This window comes from Rutilus rutilus (genome assembly GCF_951802725.1).
Source record: "Rutilus rutilus genome assembly, chromosome: 15".
NCBI classification, from domain to species: Eukaryota; Metazoa; Chordata; class Actinopteri; order Cypriniformes; family Leuciscidae; genus Rutilus; species Rutilus rutilus.
Window position 1 is genome coordinate 16,937,642 of NC_140220.1, and position 25,692 is coordinate 16,963,333.

Sequence of the window (25,692 nt, forward strand, 5' to 3'; positions counted from 1 at the left end):
AATCCAACGATATAAGACACTTGAGCCTACGCCTCACGGTTGATGAGTTATGAGCCGTTTCGTACTTTTGACCGCTGTAGCGCCCCCGTCAGGCTGATCGGGGCGGGCCTTGGTGACGCTGTAGGCGGTGTGAGTACTATCAGCCCCCAAAGTTTCAAGTCTCTACGACTTACGGTTTGGTCTGCCCGATCAGTTTTATGTCTGAATGTTGCATCATGGGAAAATTAACAATAACAATAGGGTTTCAGCACTTCGTGCTTGAACCCCTAATAAGTGGCTAAAAAAGGGCCACAAAAAGGCCTCTAAAAAAAAAACTATAGGGTCTAGGCACTTGCCGCTTGCGCTGCTGCGTTCCAAAAACTTTATCAAGCCTTTTAACGTGTGCCTCGGAGAGGAAAAAGTATGTTTTTTGCCCTTTTAGCTCATTTATCATGGAAATGTGGTGAATTTTTTTTTTACCTTTTAAACTGTGACACCTCCACTGATGGCCCGATCTCCATAAAAGTTTGCACGCTTCTTTAGAATAATATGGCGCATGTGCTCAGCTAATTTGGTGAAGTGCTGCTCTTTTTTCCCCCATTTTTCAGTCATTTAAATGTCATTTTGCATAGGATAATACAGAGGCCTTCTCACCTTTATGACAGTTAAAGCGCCCCACCAATGGCCCGACGTCCGTGAAAGTTTCCAAGCTTCTTTAGGATCACGTGACGCATGCGCATGCCCGATTTTGTGAGGTTGTATGCAAATCAGACAGCAAGATGGCCGCTTTCAGCCATTTCATGGGATTTGCCATAGAAATGCATCATTTTGACACCCTTTTAACAGTTATAGCGCCACCAAGTGGCCAGTCGCCACGTCCTTTTTCACGCGACCACAGAATGAGCTCGTACATACGCGTGCTGAGTTTGGTGCAAAAATCTCGTTCCGTTCACGAGTTATAGCCAATTAAGCAAAATGGGCTCCTCCCACTTCAAACGTTTTGGCGGCCCTTAGGGACCGTGAGCCCAAATTTTCACTTTTTTTTTGATAATTATTGACATTCGGACTCCAGAGAATCTTGCTGCACTGGTTTGGTTCCGGTCGGGCCAAAAACCTAGGACTAGTTCGCGAAAGTAGGTTTTGTGAAAAACCCCAAATACCCGAAAATTTTCCCAGGGTGACGAGCAAATCCGAGGCATGCACCTGGTCCGCCTCGAGCCAAGGAATCCAACGATATAAGACACTTGAGCCTACGCCTCACGGTTGATGAGTTATGAGCCGTTTCGTACTTTTGACCGCTGTAGCGCCCCCGTCAGGCCGATCGGGGCGGGCCTTGGTGACGCTGTAGGCGGTGTGAGTACTATCAGCCCCCAAAGTTTCAAGTCTCTATGACTTACGGTTTGGTCTGCCCGATCAGTTTTATGTCTGAATGTTGCATCATGGGAAAATTAACAATAACAATAGGGTTTCAGCACTTCGTGCTTGAACCCCTAATAAACAAATTAGCGCTGTTAACGCAATTAACGCAGCATCTGTTAATTTTTGGCATCCTTTGGCTAGTGTTACATGATCCCGCTCTTATTCATGCAAATGCTTTTAAACCATTCATGTGCGAGAAGACAAAAAAGAATGCGCTGCCTGTGAATGTCCTGACTGTGACACACAGAAAGACTCGCGCTAATATGTGTGTACGCACAAAACAGCATGCCAGAATACAGTTCTCTTTCGAGCTTGAACGAACAATAACACACACAATTATGCCAAAATGTCTTTTTGTCGAGTATCTTCATAACATAAGAGTAGTCTTATGATGAACGTGAAGAGTTGTGACTCGTGAGAGAATGAGGCGTGTGAGATCCGCATCTCTGACAGCAGCAGCTGGTCTTAAAGGGACAGTACACAGTAGCCACTAATTATATCTGTCGCTAAAGTTAATCAAAGAACAAAGGGAACAGAGAAAAACACTCACTGCTCTTGACTAAAGAACTTTTTTCTTTAGGCAGATTATCACTAATCTGTGTGTGCATTTATTTTCCTTGAGAACCAAGCAAGTTGACTCATGAAACTATTTGTTTATTATATCGCATATCGCAATCGCAATATTGACCTCAATTATCGCAATATGACATTTTCCCCAAATCGTGCAGCCCTAACTGCAAGCTATTATTTAAGGCGGCACTGATAAAAATTATTTTGTGGTGAAGTAAATACTACAGAAAAAATAATAATGTAATTTACATGAAAAAGTTCAGGCAAGAATAAAAAAAAAACTAAGTAAATTCTTAATTCAGTGTTATATTGTTTGTGTGAAATGTATTGAAAAGGAAACTTCAACTAAATAGATATTCAACCTTTTCCTAGCCAAGTTAAAATTACTTATTTTCTTTGTTACTTTCATTTAACTTAGTTAAGTAGAGTTTACTTAATTCCATATGTGAAATTTACTTTAGAAAAATATGCGTGCAAAAAACGAATTAAGTAAATTTAACTTATTGTTTTTTTTTTTCTGTGTAGGGCCTATTCATTTTATTATTCAATATGTGTTTACCTGTACAATAGCACCAGGCATGCCAGCTGTCATCTGGGAAAGGCCATCCTTCAACGCAAGCAACTTTGACATGAGAATCTCCAAGGTTGGCAGGAGGGTGCCGTAGTAGCAATCATCTTCTCCTTGTAGTATATCTAATGCAGCAGCAAGAGGTTTTGACACTGCACAATATTCCTTCAGGAACTGATACTCTCGCTCAGTGATGCCCTTTACACTCAGTCTAGAAAAAATGGTGTTTAAATCTCTGATTGGGATTTCTGTGATGAAAGATAAGGCGTTATGAGTCGAGTTCCAGCGTGTAGCAGTGGGTATGATGAGCTTTCTTTTTAGCACATCCTCAACCTGGTCTGAAGCCACAGTAGAGCGACTAGTTTTTGTCCAGAGAGCTGCACACTTGGCGAGAGCACTTCTGTAAAGTGCTTTACAGTCATTGTTACTGGTCAGCCATTTCTCCAGGTCATTTTTTGAGATCAGATTTAGTGTATGTGCTGCACAGCGCAGATGAGGCGGCACTGAAAATGTCTCATCTGATTCTGTGGAGAGTGCTTCGGCAACATCAGTAAAAGTGACCTCCTCCCCCTCCTCATCATCAGATGGCTCGTCAGAGTCAGACCCATCATCAGGATGGGATTCAAACATTCTAAAGGCTTTTACAAAATTGCTGCCATTATCAGTGACACAGGCTGTTACTTTATGTGATAGTCCAAAGGCTGAATGAACCTGTTCTATTTCGCTAGCTATGACATCGTAAGTGTGTCTTCCTCTCACCCGTTTGCAGGCAAGCGCAGCCTTCTTGCGTTTAAAACTAATGCTGTCTATCCAGTGCACCGTCATTCCTAAATAACTTTTGTTGTTGGTGGACCAAATGTCCGCGGTGGTAGACACATGATCCAGGGACTCGAAAGTTCTTTTGAGCTTCGATTCCATGTCGGAATAACACTTATCCAGGTAATGGGAAAATGTTTTCCTGTCGGACGTTGGCTTGCGAGTCGCGGGTATTTTATCTAGTATTTTTCTAAACCTGGGTGATTCAATGGTCGACAGGGGAAGCATGTCTTCTACAGTGAACCCTGCAACTAGCCTGTTCATTTTGTTTTGTGTTACCTGCTGCGCTCCAAGACTTGAGAAAAGCTTAGCTTGTTTAGGCGGGGTCGGCTGATGAGTGACTCCTTCAAATGATCGGCGAGCAGGATCTTTCGCTACAAGTTTTGTATTACCGTGCTGGGCTGACAAATGCTTGGACAGGTTGCTCATTGAGTTGGCAGCAGTTGAAAGACACTTGTCGCCTGGGCATAAAGTGCATTTCACACAAATATTTTTGTCCTTTCGAGCAATAAACTGAAAGTAATGTGAATATCGCCACTGGCCGAAACCCCCTGTCTCCGTCTCCGTCTCCATTTCCCTCTCTCCTTCGCACCAGCAGCTACGTCACTCAAATCGATCTCTATGGCAACGGTGCCCAGGCAAGCACACACACAGCATGCACGCGCCACTTAAACAGACAGAACTTTACACACAGGCAAACACGGCTTGGGTAACGCAGGAAAGCGCGTTCCTATAGTCTAGTAAAGTAGTGTAGTTACCGATATTTTTAGTGTAATGCGTTACTTTACTTCGTTACCCAAAAAAGTAATATCGTTACTGTAATCCGTTACTTTGTAACTCGTTATCCCCAACACTGATAAGCAATAACATTAAGTTTCCTTTTGAAACAAAATAAACATCTTGCTCACATTTGACCCAGGAACATCTCAAAGTGCATAAAATAAAAAGTGCACAGTATTCACAACTAGGCTATAACTAACACATGAATACAAGGTGGACTACTGCACATACTGAGGGAACATATTTTAAATCACCACATTTGTGATTAGGCATGCCTTTGTTACACATCCAACATTATATTAGCCGCGTTTCCACTGTCGGGCCAGGGCCGGGCCAGGGCTTTAAACGGGCCGTGCCGGGCTAATAGCCTCGGGCCAATAGCACCGGGCCTGCGTTTCCACTGTCGGGCCAGAAGCTCCGCAGCGCTTCACTAAAACACGCCCGTAACACGCCTCTCTGGAACAACGTCACACTAACCCATCCTTTCACCAACAAATGGAAGTTTTATCAGAAAACTAATCAGAAATCACTGGAAACAGCGTTGAAAACAAACACGATAAAAGCGGCCGTTTGCTAGCATTTTTTTTGTTTGTTTACTTGAATATTTAAAACCCAAGCATCGATGTTTTACCACAGATTTACAATAAAAAGTGATAAATTGATCATAATGAATTAATTTATGTCAAAATTGCACATTAGTCACTCAGAAATAAATTACCGTTAGGTCTATTTCACAAAAGAAAGAGGACACACTTACTTTTTCAGTCGCGTCTGTTTCTTTATCATATTTACATCACATTTAGAAAAAAATGATAATTTCTACAAATATATGCCACGACCTGAGGAGCTTTAGCAATCTCTCGACTCCCATACAGATATTTCAGTCAGAGAAACAGAGGAAGCTCCTGAAAAAAAAGTTACTTTATTTTATGATAGTCCGGTTTAAAGAGACGAGACGTAGGCTATGACAGATAAAATAAAAACATGACTGTCATAGCCTTTATGATTGGTCTGATTTCTTTAAGCGTTCACTATGTTTTTTTTTACTATGCGTATCTTCAAGCGTTTACTATGTTTACTATGGTAACGGTTAGCGCGCATAGTCTTTTGCATCACAAACAGAAGGCATTCAAACATGAACGCGAGTTAAATTATTTTATTTTTAAGTCTTTAATGCTGACAGAATCATCCGGCGCTGGTAAACTCCTCCTCTGTTGGTAACCACTCCTCTAGCCCGAGCTGGCCCGCTTTGGCCCAAGGTATTCGACGGGCCAGAAATCCTGGCCGTTGGCCTCGAGTAAGCCCCGATCCAGCCCCGGAAGTGACAGTGGAAACGCGACTGGCCCTGGCACGCACTAGCACGGCCCGGCCCTGGCCCGACAGTGGAAACGCGGCTATTGATGTAGGCTACAGTTACCCAGCTGATTTAGTGGGAGAAGTGACATTTTTTGTTTTGAACGAGAGCAGTGACTTTAGGCTCGTAAGTTGTCAATGCAGTCCGAAGGCGTTGGTGGAGAGAGTTGCTTTTTATGGAGTTCATGTGTGAAAAACTTGACTCACATGTGTATGTTGATCCAAACATACTGAGCATGACGATCGCTACTTTCTTAATGTTAGGGAACTGATGTACGTTGACATCAGTCCAAAACATTGTAGACCCGTTAGTGCAAAGCTCCTGTGCCATGGTTACAGATGACTGCATGTCAACAAGTTTGAGTGTGAATTTCCCCTTGTCAATGGAAGGAACCACTTGCTTTGCTCTGGCGGATAAGTCCCCTTCTATTGCAACAGTGAACGGGTCTCTGACAAAAACGGCCACCTCTGTGGGCAGAACAAGTCCATCCAATCGACCAGCAAAGTTCATTTTTAACCTTGCAATGAAATCTGTCATCACATCCGTGATTTGTGCGGGGGATGAGATGCATTTGCGGAGTGTCGGAAAATGCAGCATTCGGCCTGTGCTCAAATCATTTGCGAAAAGGTCCAATTTAACTGGGAATGCGCGCATCTGTTCCACAAGGTCGTTTTGTCTCTGCCTTGTAGTGCCAAATTGAGATCATTCAGGTGTTTGAATATGTCGCTCAGAAAGCAGGCATCGGCCATGAAGTTGTCGTCCAGTATGCGACTCAAGTGCGTTTCTGCCTTTTTTTTGCTTGCTGCTGTGGAGGAGAGTTATGATCTCCTCTCTGAGACCACAGAAACGCTCCAGTGCTTTGCCTTTGGACAGCCACCTCACGTCATTATGCAAAAGCAGATCGTGGTGCTCAGCAGACATTTCTGACAGCAGCATGCGGAACAAGCGGTGTTGGAGGCTTGATGTGGAGCGAATAAAATGAATTGTAGCCATCACGTTGTCCATTGTCATTTTGAGCGCCCCACTTAGTTTTGCGCACAACACCGCCTGATGCACAATGCAGTGTAAGGAGATCAACCGAGGTGCAACAGCAGACCAACATGCTGCCAAACCATTCACTTTCCCTTTCATGGATGGAGCCCCATCTGTCACAAGCATGCACACATGCGTCATATCCAGACCATTGTCTTTAAAAAAAGCGGAAATTTTCCCAAAGACTATATCGCCCGTTGTGTGTCCTTCTAACGGCAGTAGGCAGAGCAGCTCCTCTCTTAAGCATTTGCTGTCAAAAAAACGAACATATATGCATAACTGAGCAGTATCAGTTTTGTCTGTGGACTCATCTACTGCTATAGACATAGTATCAGCTTTCATTAGGTCTCCTAACAGCGTTTCATACACATCTGCAGCAAAAATTTCAACCCTACGAATGTTGGAAGTATCTGACAGGGGTACGTTTTTTATAGCAGATGCCACGCTCGTTTTCATTTTATTGTCATTTATCACCTCATCCACGACGGCCAGCATACAGTCCTTCACGGTTTCAGAGTCTGTGAATGGCCTTTTCTTTTTTGCCAATATCCAGGAAACACGAAGGGATGCTGCGGTAGCTCTCTCTTGGGCTGTGAATGACCGCACTATGGTAGTACTGCTCCAGTTGTAAGATGCCAACAAACTTTGCACTTTTGCTGCCCTCTCTTGAGATCCCTCGGGAAAATTGGTGCGGAAAGTCTGGTGTTTCTCAACATGGTGCCTCCGCACATTGGCCCTCATTTATCATTATTGCGTAGAAACGGGCGTATATGTTGGCGTAAGATTATGCTTACACTCCTCTCACCGCCTGATTTATGAAGCTGTGCGTACCTTTGAAATCCAGGTGTACGCAATACCTGCCCTTGATAAATGCCGCGGCTGAAAACGAGCGTCATTAGAATAACACGCCCCTATATATTCAAGTCTCCGCTTCCCCCACGCCCTCATTTTACGCCATGGACACACGGAAGACGGCAAAGAAGAGAAACTTCTTTGAGAAAGAGAAAGAGAAACCAGGGAGGTGGAAAGAAACGAAATTGATTTCTAGATTTTTATCATTAATGACGCTTATTGTTATTTAGAAGAAGAATGTCGTTATTATTATTATTATTATTATTATTTGTATTATTATTATTATTATTATTTAAAAGAAGAAGAATGTCATTTTTATTATTTTGTCAGTCTGAATTATTTTTTGGTCATTGAAAGCCTTTTACTGAACCCAGTCCGTGCACACCTGCCGGGCCTAACCCTGGCCTAACTATCGTTTCAAAGAATAGTACAACGGCGAGCGCGTCGAGTAGCCTATAAACGCCTCGTCCGTTTGGGGAGGTGCGCGCGCAGTCTGCGGAGACTCGCGCTGCGGAGCCAGGCGAAAGTATAACCCCTCATTTACACCGCACACGTCGGCTTGAAACGTCAGGTAAAGCGCACAGGCTCGCAACTGAAGGAATACATATGCCTACAAATCAAATGCTTTGGTAAAGTCACACAAATTAAACATTGAAGTCCATGTTGCACAAAAATAAACAGTGAAGTTTATTATTACTATGTTGTTGTTTTTTTACAGTGGGTCATAATATATCATATCTTTTAGTTTGTCAGTGCGTTTTGTGGTGTTAGGAATGGTTTTTCTGCGCATTTCCGCACTAACTCAAAACGTGCGTACACCACCTCCTGAGCTGGCGTAGGATTTGAGCGTGCCGTACGCCAACGTCCATATTGATAAATCTCAAAGTCACTGTGGTTTTGGGTGTACGCCAGGTGTACGCTGGAAATTTGGTGTACGCACTTTTGATAAATGAGGGCCATTGTAATCTTTAAGTACTGCAACGCACTCATTACAAATTAAACACATCGGTCTGGCGTTTGGATGTGGCGGTAAAGTATTTGTCAGTCCAGGCAGGGTTAAACTGACGGTTTTCATTCGCAGTTTTACGTTTCAGTGTTGAGAAAGACATATTGATAGTAATCTAGGCTACTACCGGCACGCTCTGCATTGTTTGCGTGTTGCTAGGCTACGTGGTCTGTACTACTGTATGAATTTATGTAGGGATGTGCATTTTTGACGGGACCACGGGTTGGGCCTTTTGGAGGTTGCTTCCGGTCCGCCAATTGAATAGCCCTGGTCTAAGGCCTTCAATAGCCGTACAGCAAACCCAACTAATCTGGTGCCTATTACACGTCAAACTAAGATTGCTGTGGGGACAAAAAGTAAGACTGTTAAGTTAGCACTTTTAAACATCCGCTCACTTAAAAATAAATCACTTCTAGTCAACGACTTAACCACAAACAACCTGGATTTTATGCTTCTAAATGAAACCTGGCTAGAAGACAGCTGCAGTGCAACAATCCTCAATGAAACATCCCCTCCTAACTTTACTTTTATGAGTGTCTGCAGAGCTGTTAAGAGAGGTGGGGGTCTAGCTGCTCTTTTTAAAGATATCTGTCAATGTAAGCAAATATCATATCTGGGTATTGTGTTAAAAGGTGCTCCACGCATTTTACTTATCATTATTTACAGGCCTCCAAAATACTCTCCAGCCTTTGCTGAGGACTTTATAGAACTGTTATCAACAATTACCTCAGAGTTTGACTGTTTTGCCATTGCTGGAGATTTTAGCATTCACATAGATAATGCAGAAACCAATATGGCAAAAGAAATCAAAACTGTTTAAAAAACTTTTGATCTGACTCAGCATGTACATGGACCCACACACAATCGTGGACACACTCTAGATTTACTTATCAGTAAGGGTCTAAACATTTCATCGATTGTTATTAAAGGAACACTTCGACTTTTTGGGACTTTAGCTTATTCACCGTATCCCCCAGAGTTAGATAAGTCCATACATACCTTTTTCATCTCCGTGCGTGCTGTAAGTCTGTTATAATAATAGTCAAGAAGAAAGACTGGATGTAAATGGCTACAGCTAGCATACTAATCCCAATAAGTGACAAAATAACGCCAACATTTTCCTATTTACATGTTGTGATTTGTATAGTCACAGTGTGTACAAATAACAAGGTCATATGAGACACAGCCATTTTTTAAATGTTTAAATACTGGGAACTATTTTCTCAGAAGGCGAAGCACTGCTACTTGGGCGGAGTGATGAGCGCAGCACCCGGGAAGCGCCGTTCCGTCAATAAAACCAACGTGACTAACTAGCTAGTAGCGAATGTGAGGAATTGTCAGAGGATTTTTATTTGGTATCAAACCAAGATCTAGAACCATATCGTTTTGAGCCAGAATACACAGACGAGGAGTTACAAACTTTGGAAGCTGATAGACAAGATGCCGAACAGACTGAGGTCGAGGGGAGAATCAGAACGGGAGTAGCCTGCTATTTCACAAACAAGGTCACTGTTTCTCAAAAATGAAAACTGCCCATCCCCCCCTCTAATTCATTAGCAAGTTGAAGGCTACAGTCCTGAAAGTTACCTTTAGCGCCGCTTATTTGTTACTGGGGCGATAGAGCGCGTTTGTGACAACACAATACTAACATTACAGGGGATACATGGAGCCCGGGAACAAATGTAATACTAGTGAGAACCCTATTCATGTATTAGTGTCACTAAGGTTACATTACATCTAGCTAATGGCACTGTAACAGTAGGCTAGTCATCTAAAAACATAACGGAACACTTACCGCAGCCGCAGGTGATCCACTTTGTCCTGTCTTTACTATCGATGATACACACGTTTCATGGTCCGTGTGGCAAATTCCATTTTTTCAAAATAGTCCTCCGTGAAATGTTCTGAGCAAACGCGTTAGTCCTTGATGATGTCTACAGGTGTGTTTGGATCTATATCCAGAGCAAGTAGCCATTGATTCATCAGGTCAGCGTTTTTGGCTGGAATTCTATGAAACATCATGGTATTACCTGGTCTCCCCTGTTTATTGTCGCAGCTCTTTACAATACAGCGAACACCCATGATTGTAAACTTTGCATTTACTATCTAGTAATTGCTGACTCTATTACTCCAACTCTGAGCGAACTCTCTGCTCCTCACCACGGCGCTTCTCGGGTGCTGTGCTAATCACTCCGCCCAAGTAGCAGTGCTTCGCCTTCTGAGAAAATAGTTCCCAGTATTTAAACGTTTAAAAAATGGCTGTGTCTCATATGACCTTGTTATTTGTACACACTGTGACTATACAAATCACAACATGCAAATAGGAAAATGTTGGCGTTATTTTGTCACTTATTGGGATTAGTATGCTAGCTGTAGCCATTTACATCCAGTCTTTCTTCTTGATTATTTTAACTCAAAAGTTAAGTGTATTTGATGATATTGCTCCTGTGAAAGTCAGGAAGAAGAGTAGCAGACAAAAAGCACCTTGGAGAAACTCAACAGCAGTGCAAAATATGAAAAGACAATGCAGAAAAGCAGAGCGCATGTGGCGGAAGACAAAACTTGTCCATTATAACATCTACAAAGACAGCCTTTCTGTTTTCAATATGGAACTAGGCAAAGCTAGACAGACTTTCTTCTCAAATATTATAAACAGCAATTTAAACAACACACGCAAAACTCTTTTTGCTACTGTAGAGAGACTGACAAACCCCCCAAGCCAGATTTCCAGTGAAATGCTCTCAGACAGCAAGTGCAGTGAGTTTGCTTCTTTCTTCTCTGAGAAAATCAATAATATCAGAAAGGTGATCAGCACATCCTTGAGTTGCGCTGGGGTCAGACAGATCAGACCACCTGAGAAAGTAGTTACTATGTCTGATTTCAAAGAAATTGATGGCAAAATTTTGGAAGAAACCATACATAACTTAAAACATCAACCTGCGCTCTTGACACACTTCCCACATCTTTTTTCAAAAGTGTGTTAAACAGTTTAGAAGCAGATCTTCTAGAAGTGGTATATGCCTCACTTCTCTCTGGGAGTTTTCCAAACTCCCTGAAAACTGCAGTTGTCAAGCCCCTCCTGAAAAAGAGCAATCTGGATAAGACCATATTAAGCAACTATAGACCGATCTCAAATCTTCCTTTCATAGGAAGCTGAACAAATTCTAATGCTCGAATGTATACTTTGACAATTTTCAATCTGGTTTCCAACCGCACCACAGCACAGAGACAGCGCTCATAAAGATAATAAACGATATTCGCTTAAATACTGATTCAGGCAAATTATCAGTGCTGGTAACTACTCGACCTCAGAGCTGCATTTGACACTGTCGATCATAACATACTTCTTGACAGGCTGGAAAACTGGGTGGGGCTTTCTGGGATAGTCCTAAAATGGTTCAGGTCATGGGAGAGGTTATTATGTGAGTATAGGAGACCATAAGTCTGAGTGGACATCCATGACATGCGGAGTCCCTCAAGGCTCAATTCTTGCGCCACTCCTGTTCAACCTGTATATGCTCCCAATGAGCCAAATAATGAGAAAGAACCAAATTGCTTACCACAGCTATGCAGACGACACACAGATCTACTCAGCCCTATTGCCTAACTATTACAGCCCCATTGACTCCCTGTGCCAATGCATTGATGAAGTCAACAGTTGGATGTGCCAAAACTTTCTTCAGTTAAACAAAGACAAAACTGAAGTCATTGCGTTTGGAAACAAAGATGAAGTTCTCAAGGTGAACGCATACCTTCACTCTAGGGGTCAAACAACAAAAAATCAAGTCAGGAATCTTGGTGTGACACTAGAGTCAGACCTTAGTTTCAGTAGTCATGTCAAAGCAATAACTAAATCAGCATACTATCATCTGAAAAATATTGCAAGAATTAGATGCTTTGTTTCCAGACAAGACTTAGAGAAACTTGTGCATGCTTTCATCACCAGCAGGGTGGATTATTGTAATGGACTCCTCACTGGCCTTCCCAAAAAGACTATAAGACAGTATAAACCCAACAGAGATTACTCAGATCATTAGGATCACTAGTGCAAAATACCCGTGAAAAATCAGTTTTTGTGTGTGTTTTTGATGCCCGTGAAAGAGACTGTGAACGCATTGAATATGATTGTTTAGCTGGTGAATAGCATAGGCTACTATTACACAATAGCAATAACGTTAAGCGCACCAGAATGAAATATAATATTCAGAAGTAAACAATATTCAGAAGTAAACAGCATAGCTGACTTACAGATTCAGATAACATCCACAGATGAATAAGCGCGTCGTGATTCAGGGAGCAGTGCAAAGTGCCCGTGCAAAATCAGTTTTTGTGTGTGTTTTTAGTAATTGTTGGTTTGGTGTGTTTGAGTGCTCATTGTTACAATACAGATTTCAGGGAGCAGGCTACTAGAGGTCTTCACGGGTCCAAAAATTCGTGCCCGAACCCGAAAGAGACCCGTAATGTGCTAAACCGAACCGACCCGGACCCGTCTATTATTTCAAAAGCTGGACCCGGACCCGTGCAGATCCGAGAAATGCCTAACCGGACCCGACCTGGACCCGTCTATTATTTGAAAGCTGGACCCGAAACCGCCGGGAAGACACAGACCCGACTGGACCCGATTGTCATATATTCCACCTTAAACTGCTATTACAAGTCAATAAACCTGTTGCGAAAAATACAACTTTTTGTCTTACCTAATTTAAGGAGCCATGGAAGCGTAGTAGTCTCCTCTCCCTTCCTTGTAACGTTAACGTTACCTGACTGGCTGTGATCATGCATTACAATCCTCCGACAAGAAAGTTATTCATGTTATTCCTCTAGTTATTCCAAGTCCAAGCTTAATCCACTCATTATTTCAGCTTCAAAAGTCCACTTGATGTCACGGTGACGGATGACAAATGCAACTTTGCACATGTAACATACATTCTGACTCGAGTTAACTCGCATAATAACTTTGACTGTTTGCCCTTTTGAACTAACGTTATAATAACGATTGCTCGTTCAGTGCCATGGCCGCTGACGTTATTTATTTGCTATCATCTCCGTGCTCTCTGCTCTGCATCGAGTCTGAATCTGACCACTAAAACTTTAAGATTAAACAAGACTGTTAATTTATATTGTAAAATCTAAAGCGCGGTTTGGCGGTCCCTCACTGAAACTCTGCTGGTTGCCATAGAAACATGACACGCGCTTGAGACTGCACATGCACGCTAGCTGGATCAACCTAAAATATGCTTTTTAACGCAATTTATTTTGAGTGTCCTAATTTTACAAGTTGCAAGTTACAAAAAAACACAAGCAGTGTCTAATCACGGCCGGGTTTTCTCCGAGTCTGATCTAATGACTCCGATCGCACGGGTATTACACATGTTAAACAGACCCGGGACCCGAAGTAATAAATTCGGACCCGACCCGGACCCGGCTGATAATTTAAAATATAGACCCGAACCCGTACGGGTCCCGGGTCGGGTCCCGGGTCGACGGGTCTCGGGTTCACTGTGAAGACCTCTACAGGCTACACAGTGAACTCCGAAAAAATGCTACGCTTGAGCAAACAGTTTGTGAATAGGCTACTACAAATGATGGCTGTGAATAAAATATAATATTCAGAAGTAAACAGTGTTTATTTTTAAACCACAACCTTCTTGGGGCTTCTTTGACCGATACAACCCTCTAATGTCAGAATGTTTATTTTTAAACCACAACCTTGTAAGTGCTTCTTTTACTGGTATTTTTAACGATATCTTTTGCATTTCTCATCCAAACAACGTCAAACTTGGCACTGCACTTACTCGTGCCCGTAGCAAGACACCTGTCGAGTTTGAAATCCATCGGACTAACAGTTCGAGAGATATGCAAAATCCGTGCAAAATCAGTTTTTGAGTGTGTATTTAGTAATTGTTGGTTTGGTGTGTTTGAGTGCTCATTGTTACTATTACACAGCAAAAGTTCAGTGACATTTTTATTTGTGCATGGTAGAAAGCACACAGTGAACTCCGAGAAAACGCTATGCTTGAGCATACAGTTTGTGAATAGGCTACTACAAATGATGCCCGTGAAAGAGACTGAACGCACTGAATAGGATATGTTTAGTTGGTGAATAGCATAGGCTACTATTACACAGCAGCGATAACGTTAAGCGCACCAGAATGAAATATAATATTCAGAAGTAAAACAGCATAGCTGACTTACAGATTCAGTTAACATCCACAAATGAATAAGCACGTCGATTCAGGGAGCAGTGCAAAGTGCCCGTGCAAAATCAGTTTTTGTGAGCTGATCGCCGTCAAAATAGTTCAGGAGATATTTCTTAGCGATGGCTGATTTCAAAAGTTTCAATATGATAAAACATAGCTTTTATATTGATTCAATGGAATAATTGCATTTTGAAAAAAAGTGTCATGAATTTATTGCATTTTTGGGGGAAAATAATCCGTTTTTATAATAAATCTTTGAAAATCTAAATCTGGATTTGAATTTTTTATGTTATTATAACCTAAAGATGCTATGTGAAAGTTTGAAACAAGAAAATAGTGGTTACTATTAACCAAACTATAATATTCAGAAGTAAACATTGTAGCTGACAGAATGTTTATGTCAGAATGTTTATTTTTAAACCACAACCTTCTTGGGGCTTCTTTGACCGATACAACCCTCTAATGTCAGAATGTTTATTTTTAAACCAAAACCTTCTAAGTGCTTCTTTTACCGATATATTTACCGATATCTTTTGCATTTCTCATCCAAACAACGTCAAACTTGGCACTGCACTTACTCGTGCAAGACACCTGTCGAGTTTGAAATCCATCGGACTAACGGTTCGAGAGATATGTGGTTAACAGGCACACAGACAGACAGACACACAGACAGACAGACACACAGACAGACAGACGTTCCTGTAATTTATAGATAGATATCATCTAGAAATACCAAGGGTTCACTCTAAGCATGGCGAGTCCGCTTTTAGCTATTATGCCAGCCGCAGCTGGAACCAGCTTCCAGAAGAGATCAGATGTGCTCCTACAGTAGTCACATTCAAATCCAGACTCAAAACACATCTGTTTAGCTATGCATTTACTGTACCACTGTTCGTCCGACTGTTTGTACTGTACTGTATTTTATTTTATTTTTCTAAACTGTTTTAATTATTCTTATTTCTTTGAATAGAAGAAAAGCACTTTGAATTGCCATTGTGTATGAAATGTGCTATATAAATAAACTTGCCTTGCCTTGCCTAATAGTAAAAGTATTCGAGAGAGTTCCACATGTAATGCTAGCTATTTCATATGCAAGCATGTCAGCCAATCACAGCAGTGGGTGTTTACACTGAAGTCTCACAGCAGACACGCCCCTTCAAACAGTGTTCAAATCAGAGGCTAAAATCAGGCTAGGAAAAATGCCTTTTATTTCTAAATTATTAACATTTGTTATCTTAAAAACATACTAACATTATAAGGGCACCCCAGGAAACATTATAAAATAATAAAATTATCCATGTCATGGGACCTTTAAGTACTGAGGAACAAAACCGTTTAGTGCGTTGTAAGTAATTAGCAAAATTTTAAAATGTATGCAATGTTTAATAGGGAGCCAATGCTTCCACTACTTCCTGGTTCTAGTAAGAACTATAGCTGCTTCATTTTGAACCAGCTGGAGTTTGTTTATTAAGCGTGCAGGGCAACCACCCAGTAGAGCATTACAATAATCTAGCCTCGAGGTCATGCACACATGAACTAACTTTTCTGCATTTTTCATTGAGAGCATACGTCATAATTTAGATATATTTTTAAGATATTAATTATAGTGATGTACCAACTGGGGTTCCCTGTATACTTATCCTTGAGGATATTTGCCATGTACTGTACCTGATAGGCCACAATTAATCTCAAGCTTATGAATCGAATCGTGAAATTTGTGTCAATGCCCAGCCCTAGTCATAATGTTTTGGCTCATCGTCGGTGTATACATCAAACACATTTACATGGTGAACTTGCTCTATGAAAGAAGTCAACCTATTGTTCATGTGTGCTTGGTACTCCTATTTCTATTTTTATTAGCTGCCAAAATGCCAAAACCAAATTTGAGTTGTGTTGAGTGTGTTCAGACAGTGGGTGTTTCTCAATTGGAATAAGCTAGAAATTAGAGCAGAATTTATGCCCATAATCATGAAGCAAAAATTTGGTTACTTACTGCAAATTCCTCTACAGATGCAGCAGGAATTGGAGAGACTCAGAAAGCAGCTGGATCAATCAGAAGGAGGACGAGACACCCTTCTTCAGCAGGTGAGCTTCCCTTCTTCCACTGAATTGTTTTGCTACAGCGCTGGCTGATGCAAAGATGTTTTCCTTTGTTCATCTAAAATTGTCATCATTTACTCTCCTTCATTTTATTCTTGCCCTTATGTTGTTCTAAACCTAAACTTTCTATCTTCCAAAAAACACAAAAAGATGGCATTTTAAATAGCGGGACATTTTCCCTTGCAATTAAGGAAGGGGAAGGTTACCAATGAATAACGTCTGTTTCTCGCACAAAGCTATCATAGAGCTTCAAAAGATTTGTAGTGCACCAGTCGTATGGACTATATTTATAAAACCTGTTTTTTGCATCCTTAATATCAGAAGTCAGCAACCTATGGCACACATGGGGAGAGATCTCTATTTATTTCATTTAAATTAAGAACCTCACACCTGCATACAGTTCTACATTTTGAGGGAATTATTCCACAGAGTAACACAGCTTGTTTTATTAAGTTAGGAGCTATAAATACTAATAAAGTGTGAGAATTTAACTGTGCTAGTCAATGAAAGCGCACAGCTCTTGCAAACCATTAGCACTACCTCTGCGCATCACAAGCTGCTGAAAGCAAGATGCAGATCAAGACAGCTTGTTCAACAGTTTGTTCTTCTGTATTTGTTGCACAAAGTTAAAAACCAAGTTAATGCTTTAAATTTCTGAGATATTCAACTAAGTATATACAGTGGTAGAGTCCTATTAAGCACAACAAAGGGGCTGATGTGATCTCCTTTCATGCATAGTGGGGTACAGTGGAGTAACTAATTCAGTGGGGGGATTAAATGGTGGACAGTTTTTATTTTTTAATGTGTGTGTCTGTGCTGTTGACCTGCAGATTGATGCCATGCGTTCTCAGCTTCTGAGGATGGAGAAGGAGCGTGTAAATTTGCAGAGGGAGGTGTCTTTACTCTCGTCTCAGCAAAGAAGCGCAAGGAGACCGCAGGAGAGAGGGGTGACAAGTCTTGACAGTGGTAAAATATGTTGATATGGGTGAGGTTAGAGTGTTTTGTGGATTGTTTACTGTTTAATCACTGTGTGTCACCGTCTGTGCACAGACCTGGAGAGAGAGGTTGAAGAGCTGCGGGTGCAGCTGGGTAAAATCAGTGTTTCTAGTGAGATGGAGGAACTGAAAAAATGTGTAGAACGCAAAGAGAGAGAGAAAACTCAGCTCGCTTTCCAGGTTGAGGTTTGTGTGTTTTTTCCCATAGCCATTTTCCTTCTTAATTTAGGTAATGGAGGTGGTTATTAGGGTCAGCAGTTTTTCAGGGTTGGGTGGGGGTTGTAATTAGTATTGTTTTGTATTTTTTGTATTGTTTTCTATTTTTATGGTTTTCTGTCTGTATGTCTTGCCATGAAACTAATTTCCCCTTGGGGGACATAAATAAAGTTAAAGTTGATTCTATTGTTTTTTACGAGTGCTCAAACGATTTTATCTGGTAAACTTTCATTGTTCATGAAGTGCAGTGAAAGAGTTCCAGCCCTCTGCCTACATGCTAAATAAAGACAATGACACCACATTGAATGAAAAAGATGTTCTTCTACTTGAATCAAACTAAATATTTGAAGACATTTCTGGTACAGTACTTCATGAGTCATGAGTGCTTAGAATTACACATCTCTCTCAGTGTTCAGATGTCATCTTTGTTCATTATTATTTTTGTTATTTTTGTCTGTCTACATTTTCTTTCTTTCTTTCTTTCTTTCTTTCTTTCTTTCTTTCTTTCTTTCTTTCTTTCTTTCTTTCTTTCTTTCTTTCTTTCTTTCTTTAGGCTCTTTCTGCAGATCTGCAGCAGCGTGAGCAGCAGCAGTTGAAGATGTTGGCCCAACTGAAGGAGATCCAGTCTCGTTCAGAAGACAACGGGTTAGATTGTGCCCATCTGGAGACCCAGCTGATGGAGAGCGAGAGAAGGAGAGAGGAGCTGCGCTCTAAAGCTCAGGAAGCAGTCCGACAGTGGAAGAACAAGTGCAAGAGACGGGAGCGAGAGCTTCAGGAACTAAAGGAGGAGAGCAGAAACAACACTGATAAAGATAAACGGGTGAGACTTTGCAACCCTTTGAAGGGATTAAAATTTTTTTAGCTTTTTGCCACACTTTCCATTGTATGTGATTGTGAATAAAAAAAGCTGCGTTTCCACCGCAGGAACTTTCCCCAGGAACTAGGGACTTTGGGCTGGTACTCTGTGTGTTTCCACCGCAGGAACCAGGGTCTAAATGAAGTTCCGGGTAAATGTTTCCCTCTCCGAAAGTCCCTGCTTGCGAGGTAGTACTTTTTGAAAGTTCAGGAACTTTCATGGGTGGGACTTGGGCGCTGAACATGCTGATTGGTTGAGTTCATGCCACATTTTGATTAGTTGACGCAGCATTTTATTTCAACCTCCATCTGTTGCAGTGCGTGCAGTAAGAGTTGTTTGCTATTCGAATCAACAATGGAGTTTAAAAATACAACGGATGGACCGACAACGAGGTTCAGGCTTTATTAAGCTTAAATTCAGAGGATGAAATCAAGCGGGAACTCACGCAGTCCTACGTCACCAGACTAATATGCCTAGTCTTCATGGTACTTTAGACCGCGGTGGAAACGCAGACAGCAACAGGTCTGGGGGAAAAATTGTTCCGGGTAATTTCGGTGGAAACGCGGTTAAAGGAGAACTCCGGTCAATTTTAACATTGAGCTCATTTTTTTGTACATTTGGAGTGCTGTCAATACAGAGAACAACGACAAAAATCGGTGTTGCCTACACCGAGTTATTCTATTTTTAAAATTTGCACCCTATTGACTTCAATGGGGCAAGTAGTAAGCCTGCTTTTTAGCCTCTTAACATCCTTTAAGTGTCATTACAAGTGCACAGAAAATGTGAGTGATTCCTTCCGAGTGAACACGGGTGGATCTGACTGCAGTAGATGTTAGAGATATTAATAAAAAATGAAGTTAATTCAGCCAGCGCTCATACCTTTGTTTACATCCTGTTTTCGGTGGAAGGCCATAGTAATCGATTGTCGAGTTCACACGCATAGGTTTAGTACCTATGATCACGCGCGTGAACTCGACAATCGATTACTATGGCCTTCCACCGAAAACAGGATGTAAACAAAGGTATGAGCGCTGGCTGAATTAACTTCATTTTTATTAATATCTCTAACATCTACTGCAGTCAGATCCAACCGTGTTCACTCGGAAGGAATCACTCACATTTTCTGTGCACTTGTAATGACACTTAAAGGATGTTAAGAGGCTAAAAAGCAGGCTTACTACTTGCCCCATTGAAGTCAATAGGGTGCAAATTTTAAAAATAGAATAACTCGGTGTAGGCAACACCGATTTTTGTCGTTGTTCTCTGTATTGACAGCACTCCAAATGTACAAAAAAATGAGCTCAATGTTAAAATTGACCGGAGTTCTCCTTTAAAGTCAATAGCTTTTCATGTATTATTAATCCGTAAAATAATAAAAAACTCCTCAGAGCAAAGAGAGAGAAGGTGTTCTTAGCCAGCAGGCAGAGGGTGCCCGCCGACAGCTCGCCGATGCCCTCGGACGTCTCGCTCAGCGTGAAGAGGACGTACGCCGCTGTGATGTGGATCTTGCTGAAGCTCGCTCACGGCTTGTCACTTTAGGTCTCGAGCTCCGAGAGGCTCAGGAAAGCTTGAGAGGCCATGAAGAGGAAGCCCAGAAACAAATCTCCTTACAGGTGCGTATGAGAGAAGAGAACATTCGGCTGAAGGAGCGTGTGGAGCTCCAGGAGCAGAGGAGAGAGGAGGAGCAGAGATCTCTGCTGGATCTCCAGGGCTCAGTCAAGAACCTGAGCGCTGCGAGAGCTGACCTCACTGCCAGACTGGCCGAGGTTGAGAGCTCCAAGAAGGATCTAGAAAAACTGCTCACTGCGGCTGAGGAAGAGAGCTCCTCTTTTGGACAACAGCTGGAACTGGAGAGGCAAGTGCATCAGAAGGAGCTGAGCCACCTCCGAACAACACAGCAAGAATGCAAAGCAAAACAGGACAGAGACGTACACGACATGCTGAGATTATACCAGCGAGAGAGAGATGAACTGGAGGCTCTCGTCAGAGACCTTAAGGTTTGAATATTAATCATGAAATAGTCACCTTCATTTATATAGCGCTTTTAACAATATGGACTGTTTCAAAGCAGCTTTACAGTGAGAATAGGAAATTAAAGTAGCAGAGATTGTTTTGGCTTTACAGCAGCTCTAGAAAAAAAGTTATTGTCCAGCTAAAGTTAGTTAGTAAAGTTAGTCTTTACAGTGATAACAGGAAAATAATGCAACAAAGTTTGTTTCTTGAAGAAAATAGCGTGATAGTCCAGCTTAAGTAAGTTAAGTGATACATGTTTGTTGTAAAAAAGTTAGTATTTTTGTCTTTTACATATATATATATATATATATATATATATATATATATATATATATATATATATATATATATATATATAACCACTCTGGAGAAAACCGTGATGTCATCGTCCAGCTCAGTTCATTTCTCATATAATGGTGTCAATGCAGGCAAATCAATAATATTAAATGTCCCCAACTAAGCAACCCAAAAGCCAAAGGCGACAGTGGCAAGGAACCAAAACTCCATCAGGTGACAGAATGGAGAAAAAAAACCTTGGGAGAACCCAGGCTCAGTCGGGGGGCCAGTTCTCCTTTGGCCAGTTCACCCCAAATAAAAATATTTTCATTATTTACTCACACTTAGGTCCTTTGAAATCTGTATAGAGGTTTTTTTTTGTTGTTTTTTTGTGTGCAGGGCTTGACATTAATGGTTGTTCACTTTTCCAAGACATCCACACATTATTTTTTTTAAATAAGATTTAAAATTTGGTCACAAAAAGAGATTTTTTACATATCTAAGAAGATAATTATTTTTAAATAAAGCACAGAAGCTGCATAAATCTCTCATGCATTCAAAAGCTGGTTGCTGACAGAAAACAACAAACATGTTGACTGCAGCAAAAAAAAAAAAAAGGAAATGGAAATTCATTATCAAAAACTAAAAGTTGTTTATATGAAACATACAGTTTCTATGGACTACTTTTATGTTTTGTTTTTTTTGTTTTTTTTGTATGTCTAGAGTTGTGTAATAATAATTAGTCTTTTTTTTTTTTTTATGGAAAAAATAACAGCAGCTTGAACAGAAGCTTGCTGTAGGCTTGCATATTTAAACCTGGTGTCTTGACCAAGCCCTCTACAGAATAATATTATTAGGTTTTCACCAGAGAGCAAGATTACGCACAAAGGGATTTTGGGGATCTTACAAATCTACATTGATTTCTTGCTCCTAGAAATCCATCACAATTTCCTCTAAGCTGGTGAACTACATCTTGTGGGAAGAAAACAATATAATATGATAATATAAACAAAGATAATATTGTTTTGTTGTTTGTGTAGTCGGAGGCAGTGGCGGATAGTGAACTAAGGAGAGCTCTGCAGCTGAAGCTGGACAAAATGAAGGCTGAATGTGATAAACTGACAGAGCAGCTGAGCTCCAGCGAGGAGAGTCATGCTCAGCTCCTCCGCAAATACCACGGTGTCAGAAAAGAGCTGGATGTGAAGGTATCACGGATTTTCTGATCAAATCAGTGGTTTTCATTGATAAAAGTATAATAAAGACAAAGACTCTTTTTCAAGACCTCCAATCTGAAATTGTTTATGCTTCAAGTCATTTCTGGAATTCGAATGTTACATTAGCCGCTTTCCGACCAAGTAGTTACAGGAACTTAGTTAATAATAATAATAATAATAATTAATTTTATTTGTATTGCACTTTACACGTGAAGAACACATCTCAAAGTGCTACAGGTGCATAGTTAAAAACACTGAACATAAAAACAGTCAAAAACAGCTAGAAACAAAATTATATTAAGAAAATGCAATACAAAATAAGTGAGTCTTTAAATTATTTTTAAAAACCTCTATAGATTGTGGCGCCCTTAGGTGGTTGGGGAGGGCATTCCACAGTCGAGGTGCAGCCATCTGGAAGGCCCTATCTCCCATAGTGCGGAGTTTGGACTTGGGAACCTGGAGTTGGTGGGTGTCAGAGGAACGGAGATGTCGGGTTGTGTTTTGCCTATTAATGAGTTCTTGGAGGTACACTGGTGCGCTGCCATAGACACACTGATAGGTCAGGAGACAGATCTTATACTCAATCCTGAACTTAACAGGAAGCCAGTGAAGTTTATGGAGGATTGGTGTGATGTGCTCAGATTTACGCACCCTCATCAGGACCCTGGCAGCGCAGTTCTGAATGTACTGCAGTCTCTGCAGGCTCCTGCCAGGGATCCCAATGAGGAGTGCATTGCAGTAGTCGAGCCTGGAGGAGACAAAGGCATGAACCAGCTTCTCTGCATCAGAAAGGGAGAGGGAGGGGCGGAGTTTAGAGATGTTCCGGAGGTGAAAGAATGCAGTCTTACAGATAAATTGAATATGAGTGTTAAATGATAGGTGGGGGTCAAATCGAACCCCCAGGTTTGTTATAGAGGATGTGAGAGAAATGTCATGGCCAGCAAATGAGTAAACGGTCAGAGGGGAGGATCGGAGTTGATGTGGGGTCCCAATGAGGAGACCCTCAGTTTTGGAGCTGTTTAGCTGAAGGAAGTTGTCAGTCATCCATGCCTTTGTCTCCTCCAGGCAGGCAGTTAGAGTGGGGAGTGATGATGTGGGGGATGTGGGGTCCAACCTGACATAGAGCTGAGTATCATCAGCATAGCAGTGGAAAGCAACTCCATGCCTGCTGATGATGTGGCCCAGAGGGAGCATATAAATGGAGAAAAGGGTGGGGCCGAGGACCGAACCCTGAGGCACTCCACATGTGACTGTGTGGGGCCTCGACCTGGCTCCCCCCAGGGCCACATACTCAACTCTATCAGTCAGGTAGGACTGAAACCACTGAAATGCTGTGTGAGAGATGCCGATGAAGTATTGCAGACGGTGGAGGAGGATGGCGTGGTCAACAGTGTCGAAGGCGGCTGAGAGGTCCAAGAGCAGGAGGAGTGATGGAGAGCCCTGGTCAGCAGCCACAAGCAGATCGTTTGTGACCCTGACCAGGGCTGTCTCAGTAGTATGGGCAGAGCGGAAACCAGACTGGAATTTTTCATAGAGACTGTGTGAGTGAAGGTGGTTGTGAATTTGGGTGACAATGACTTTTTCAATGATTTTGTAAAGAAATGGAAGGTTAGAAATGGGCCGGTAATTTGATAAAACATCAGGATCGAGAGAGGGTTTCTTAAGCCGAGGGTTGATAAGTGCAATTTTCAGAGAAATTGGAAGATGGCCAGATTGCAGGGAAGAGTTTATAATGGTGGTGATGAGAGGGCTTAAGAAAGTCATATTTGATTTGATCAAAGCAGTGGGAAGGGGGTCCAGTGAGCACGTTGAGGGTCTCATGCTGTGTATGAGAGTCTCAACCTGTCTATGTGTGGGAAGAATGAAATGTGACAAAGTTGGTTCTGAGGTTAGGGGGATGAATGGAATGACATTGCTGGGTGTTAGGTTAGAACGGATGGTAGTTATTTTTGTGGTGAAAGAATCAAGGAATTTATTGCACTGGTCGTCTGTACTGTTATTTTGCCTCACGGTTGGTGGACTGAGAAGATGATTTATTGTTTTAAAGAGCTGTTTTGAATTTCCTGGATTGTTGTTAATGATATTGGAATAGTATTGAGACCGTGCCTGACTGAGTATTTTGGAATATGATCTTTGGTGCTCTCTATAAGCAGTTTTATGAACAGTCAGCCCAGAGGCAACGTAGCGCCTCTCAAGGACCCTCCCAGCCGCCTTCTGTCTACGCAGCGCACCAGTGTACCAAGGAGCAGAGCGTGTAAATGTTACAGTCCGTGTCTTGAGGGGCGCATGGGCATCAAGTATCTCTTGTAGTCTGGTATTATAATGATCGACAAGTGCGTCAGGAGAAGAGTGATGGGCGGATATGGCCAGGTTTTGTAGGTCGTAAGACAGGTGTTCAGGGTTAATGTCTTTTGTTTTGCGAAAGCAGATTTTGTGTTTAGGCTTACTGAGTGAGGTCAGAAATGAAAAGTCTAATGATATGGCATTGTGATCAGATATGCCTAAATCATGTACATGGACATTGTTAACAGGAAAATTTGTTATAATGAGGTCCAGTGTGTGCCCTTTTGTATGGGTAGGGACTGTCACGAGTTGTCTGAGATTTAGTGTATCAAGGAGTTGTAATAATTCTGTAGTATATTGGCTAGTGGGAGAATTAACATGGATATTAAAGTCTCCAAGAATTGCCACATTGTTTGATGTGGTGCACACTGACAAGAGTAGCTCAGTTAATTCTGAAATGAAATGTGGGTGTGGTTTAGGTGGCCGGTATATGAGGATGGTTGTAAGTGGGATGGGTTTTTCACACGTAAAAGCCAAACATTCAAATGATGACAGCTTTGGCAATATCACAGAGGACAGGTGCAGATCAGAGCGATAAATAACCGCCAAACCCCCTCCACGTCCATTTCCCCTGGCTTTTTCCAGATATGTATAGCCAGAGGGGCACGCTTCATTAAGTGCAGAATACACTTCTGATTTGTGCCAGGTCTCAGTGAGGCACATAAAATCAGGCTTCTGATCAAATATATAGTTGTGGATAAAGGATGCCTTGTTGGTAAGTGATTGACAGTTTAACAGTTCCATTTTAATCATTGAAGATGGAGTCCACTTTACCAGAAAGCGCAGCACAGTATAGTCCACTCCGCGTTTCCCCGGGCGCGCAGTGCGTGGTTCCTCCAGCAGGGGGCCTGGGTGTGGTCGGTTGTAGTTTTTTAGACCTGAACCATGAGCGCTCTGATGACGCATTCGATGATGTCGTTTGTGTGCGCCGCTGGCAGCTGTCCACAAGCTTGGAATAGAGCTCTCGGTCCTGCTCTCGGAGTAAACAAAACGCCGCCGCGACCCCCTATGAACGTAGCGTGGTCGGCGAAGAATGCCCAATTGCTTAAGAGCAAAGATGTTTGATGGGGCCAGGCGAGTGTTAAGTTCCAAGAGTTGGTTCG

The 25,692-nt window shown here is 41.8% G+C and overlaps 1 protein-coding gene across 3 annotated transcripts in view; it reads left to right on the forward strand.

The window, feature by feature from the left end:
• cep128 (centrosomal protein 128) overlaps nucleotides 1-25,692 on the forward strand; it is a 178,759-nt gene that overhangs the window by 70,675 nt on the left and 82,392 nt on the right. For all 3 annotated transcript variants that reach the window (XM_084433350.1, XM_084433351.1, XM_084433349.1), the window contains 6 exons: nucleotides 16,587-16,661; nucleotides 17,507-17,642; nucleotides 17,727-17,857; nucleotides 18,441-18,707; nucleotides 20,132-20,740; nucleotides 22,073-22,237. In XM_084433350.1, coding sequence (XP_084289476.1) covers nucleotides 16,587-16,661; nucleotides 17,507-17,642; nucleotides 17,727-17,857; nucleotides 18,441-18,707; nucleotides 20,132-20,740; nucleotides 22,073-22,237 — 1,383 coding nt within the window. The remainder of the gene's footprint in view (nucleotides 1-16,586; nucleotides 16,662-17,506; nucleotides 17,643-17,726; nucleotides 17,858-18,440; nucleotides 18,708-20,131; nucleotides 20,741-22,072; nucleotides 22,238-25,692) is intronic.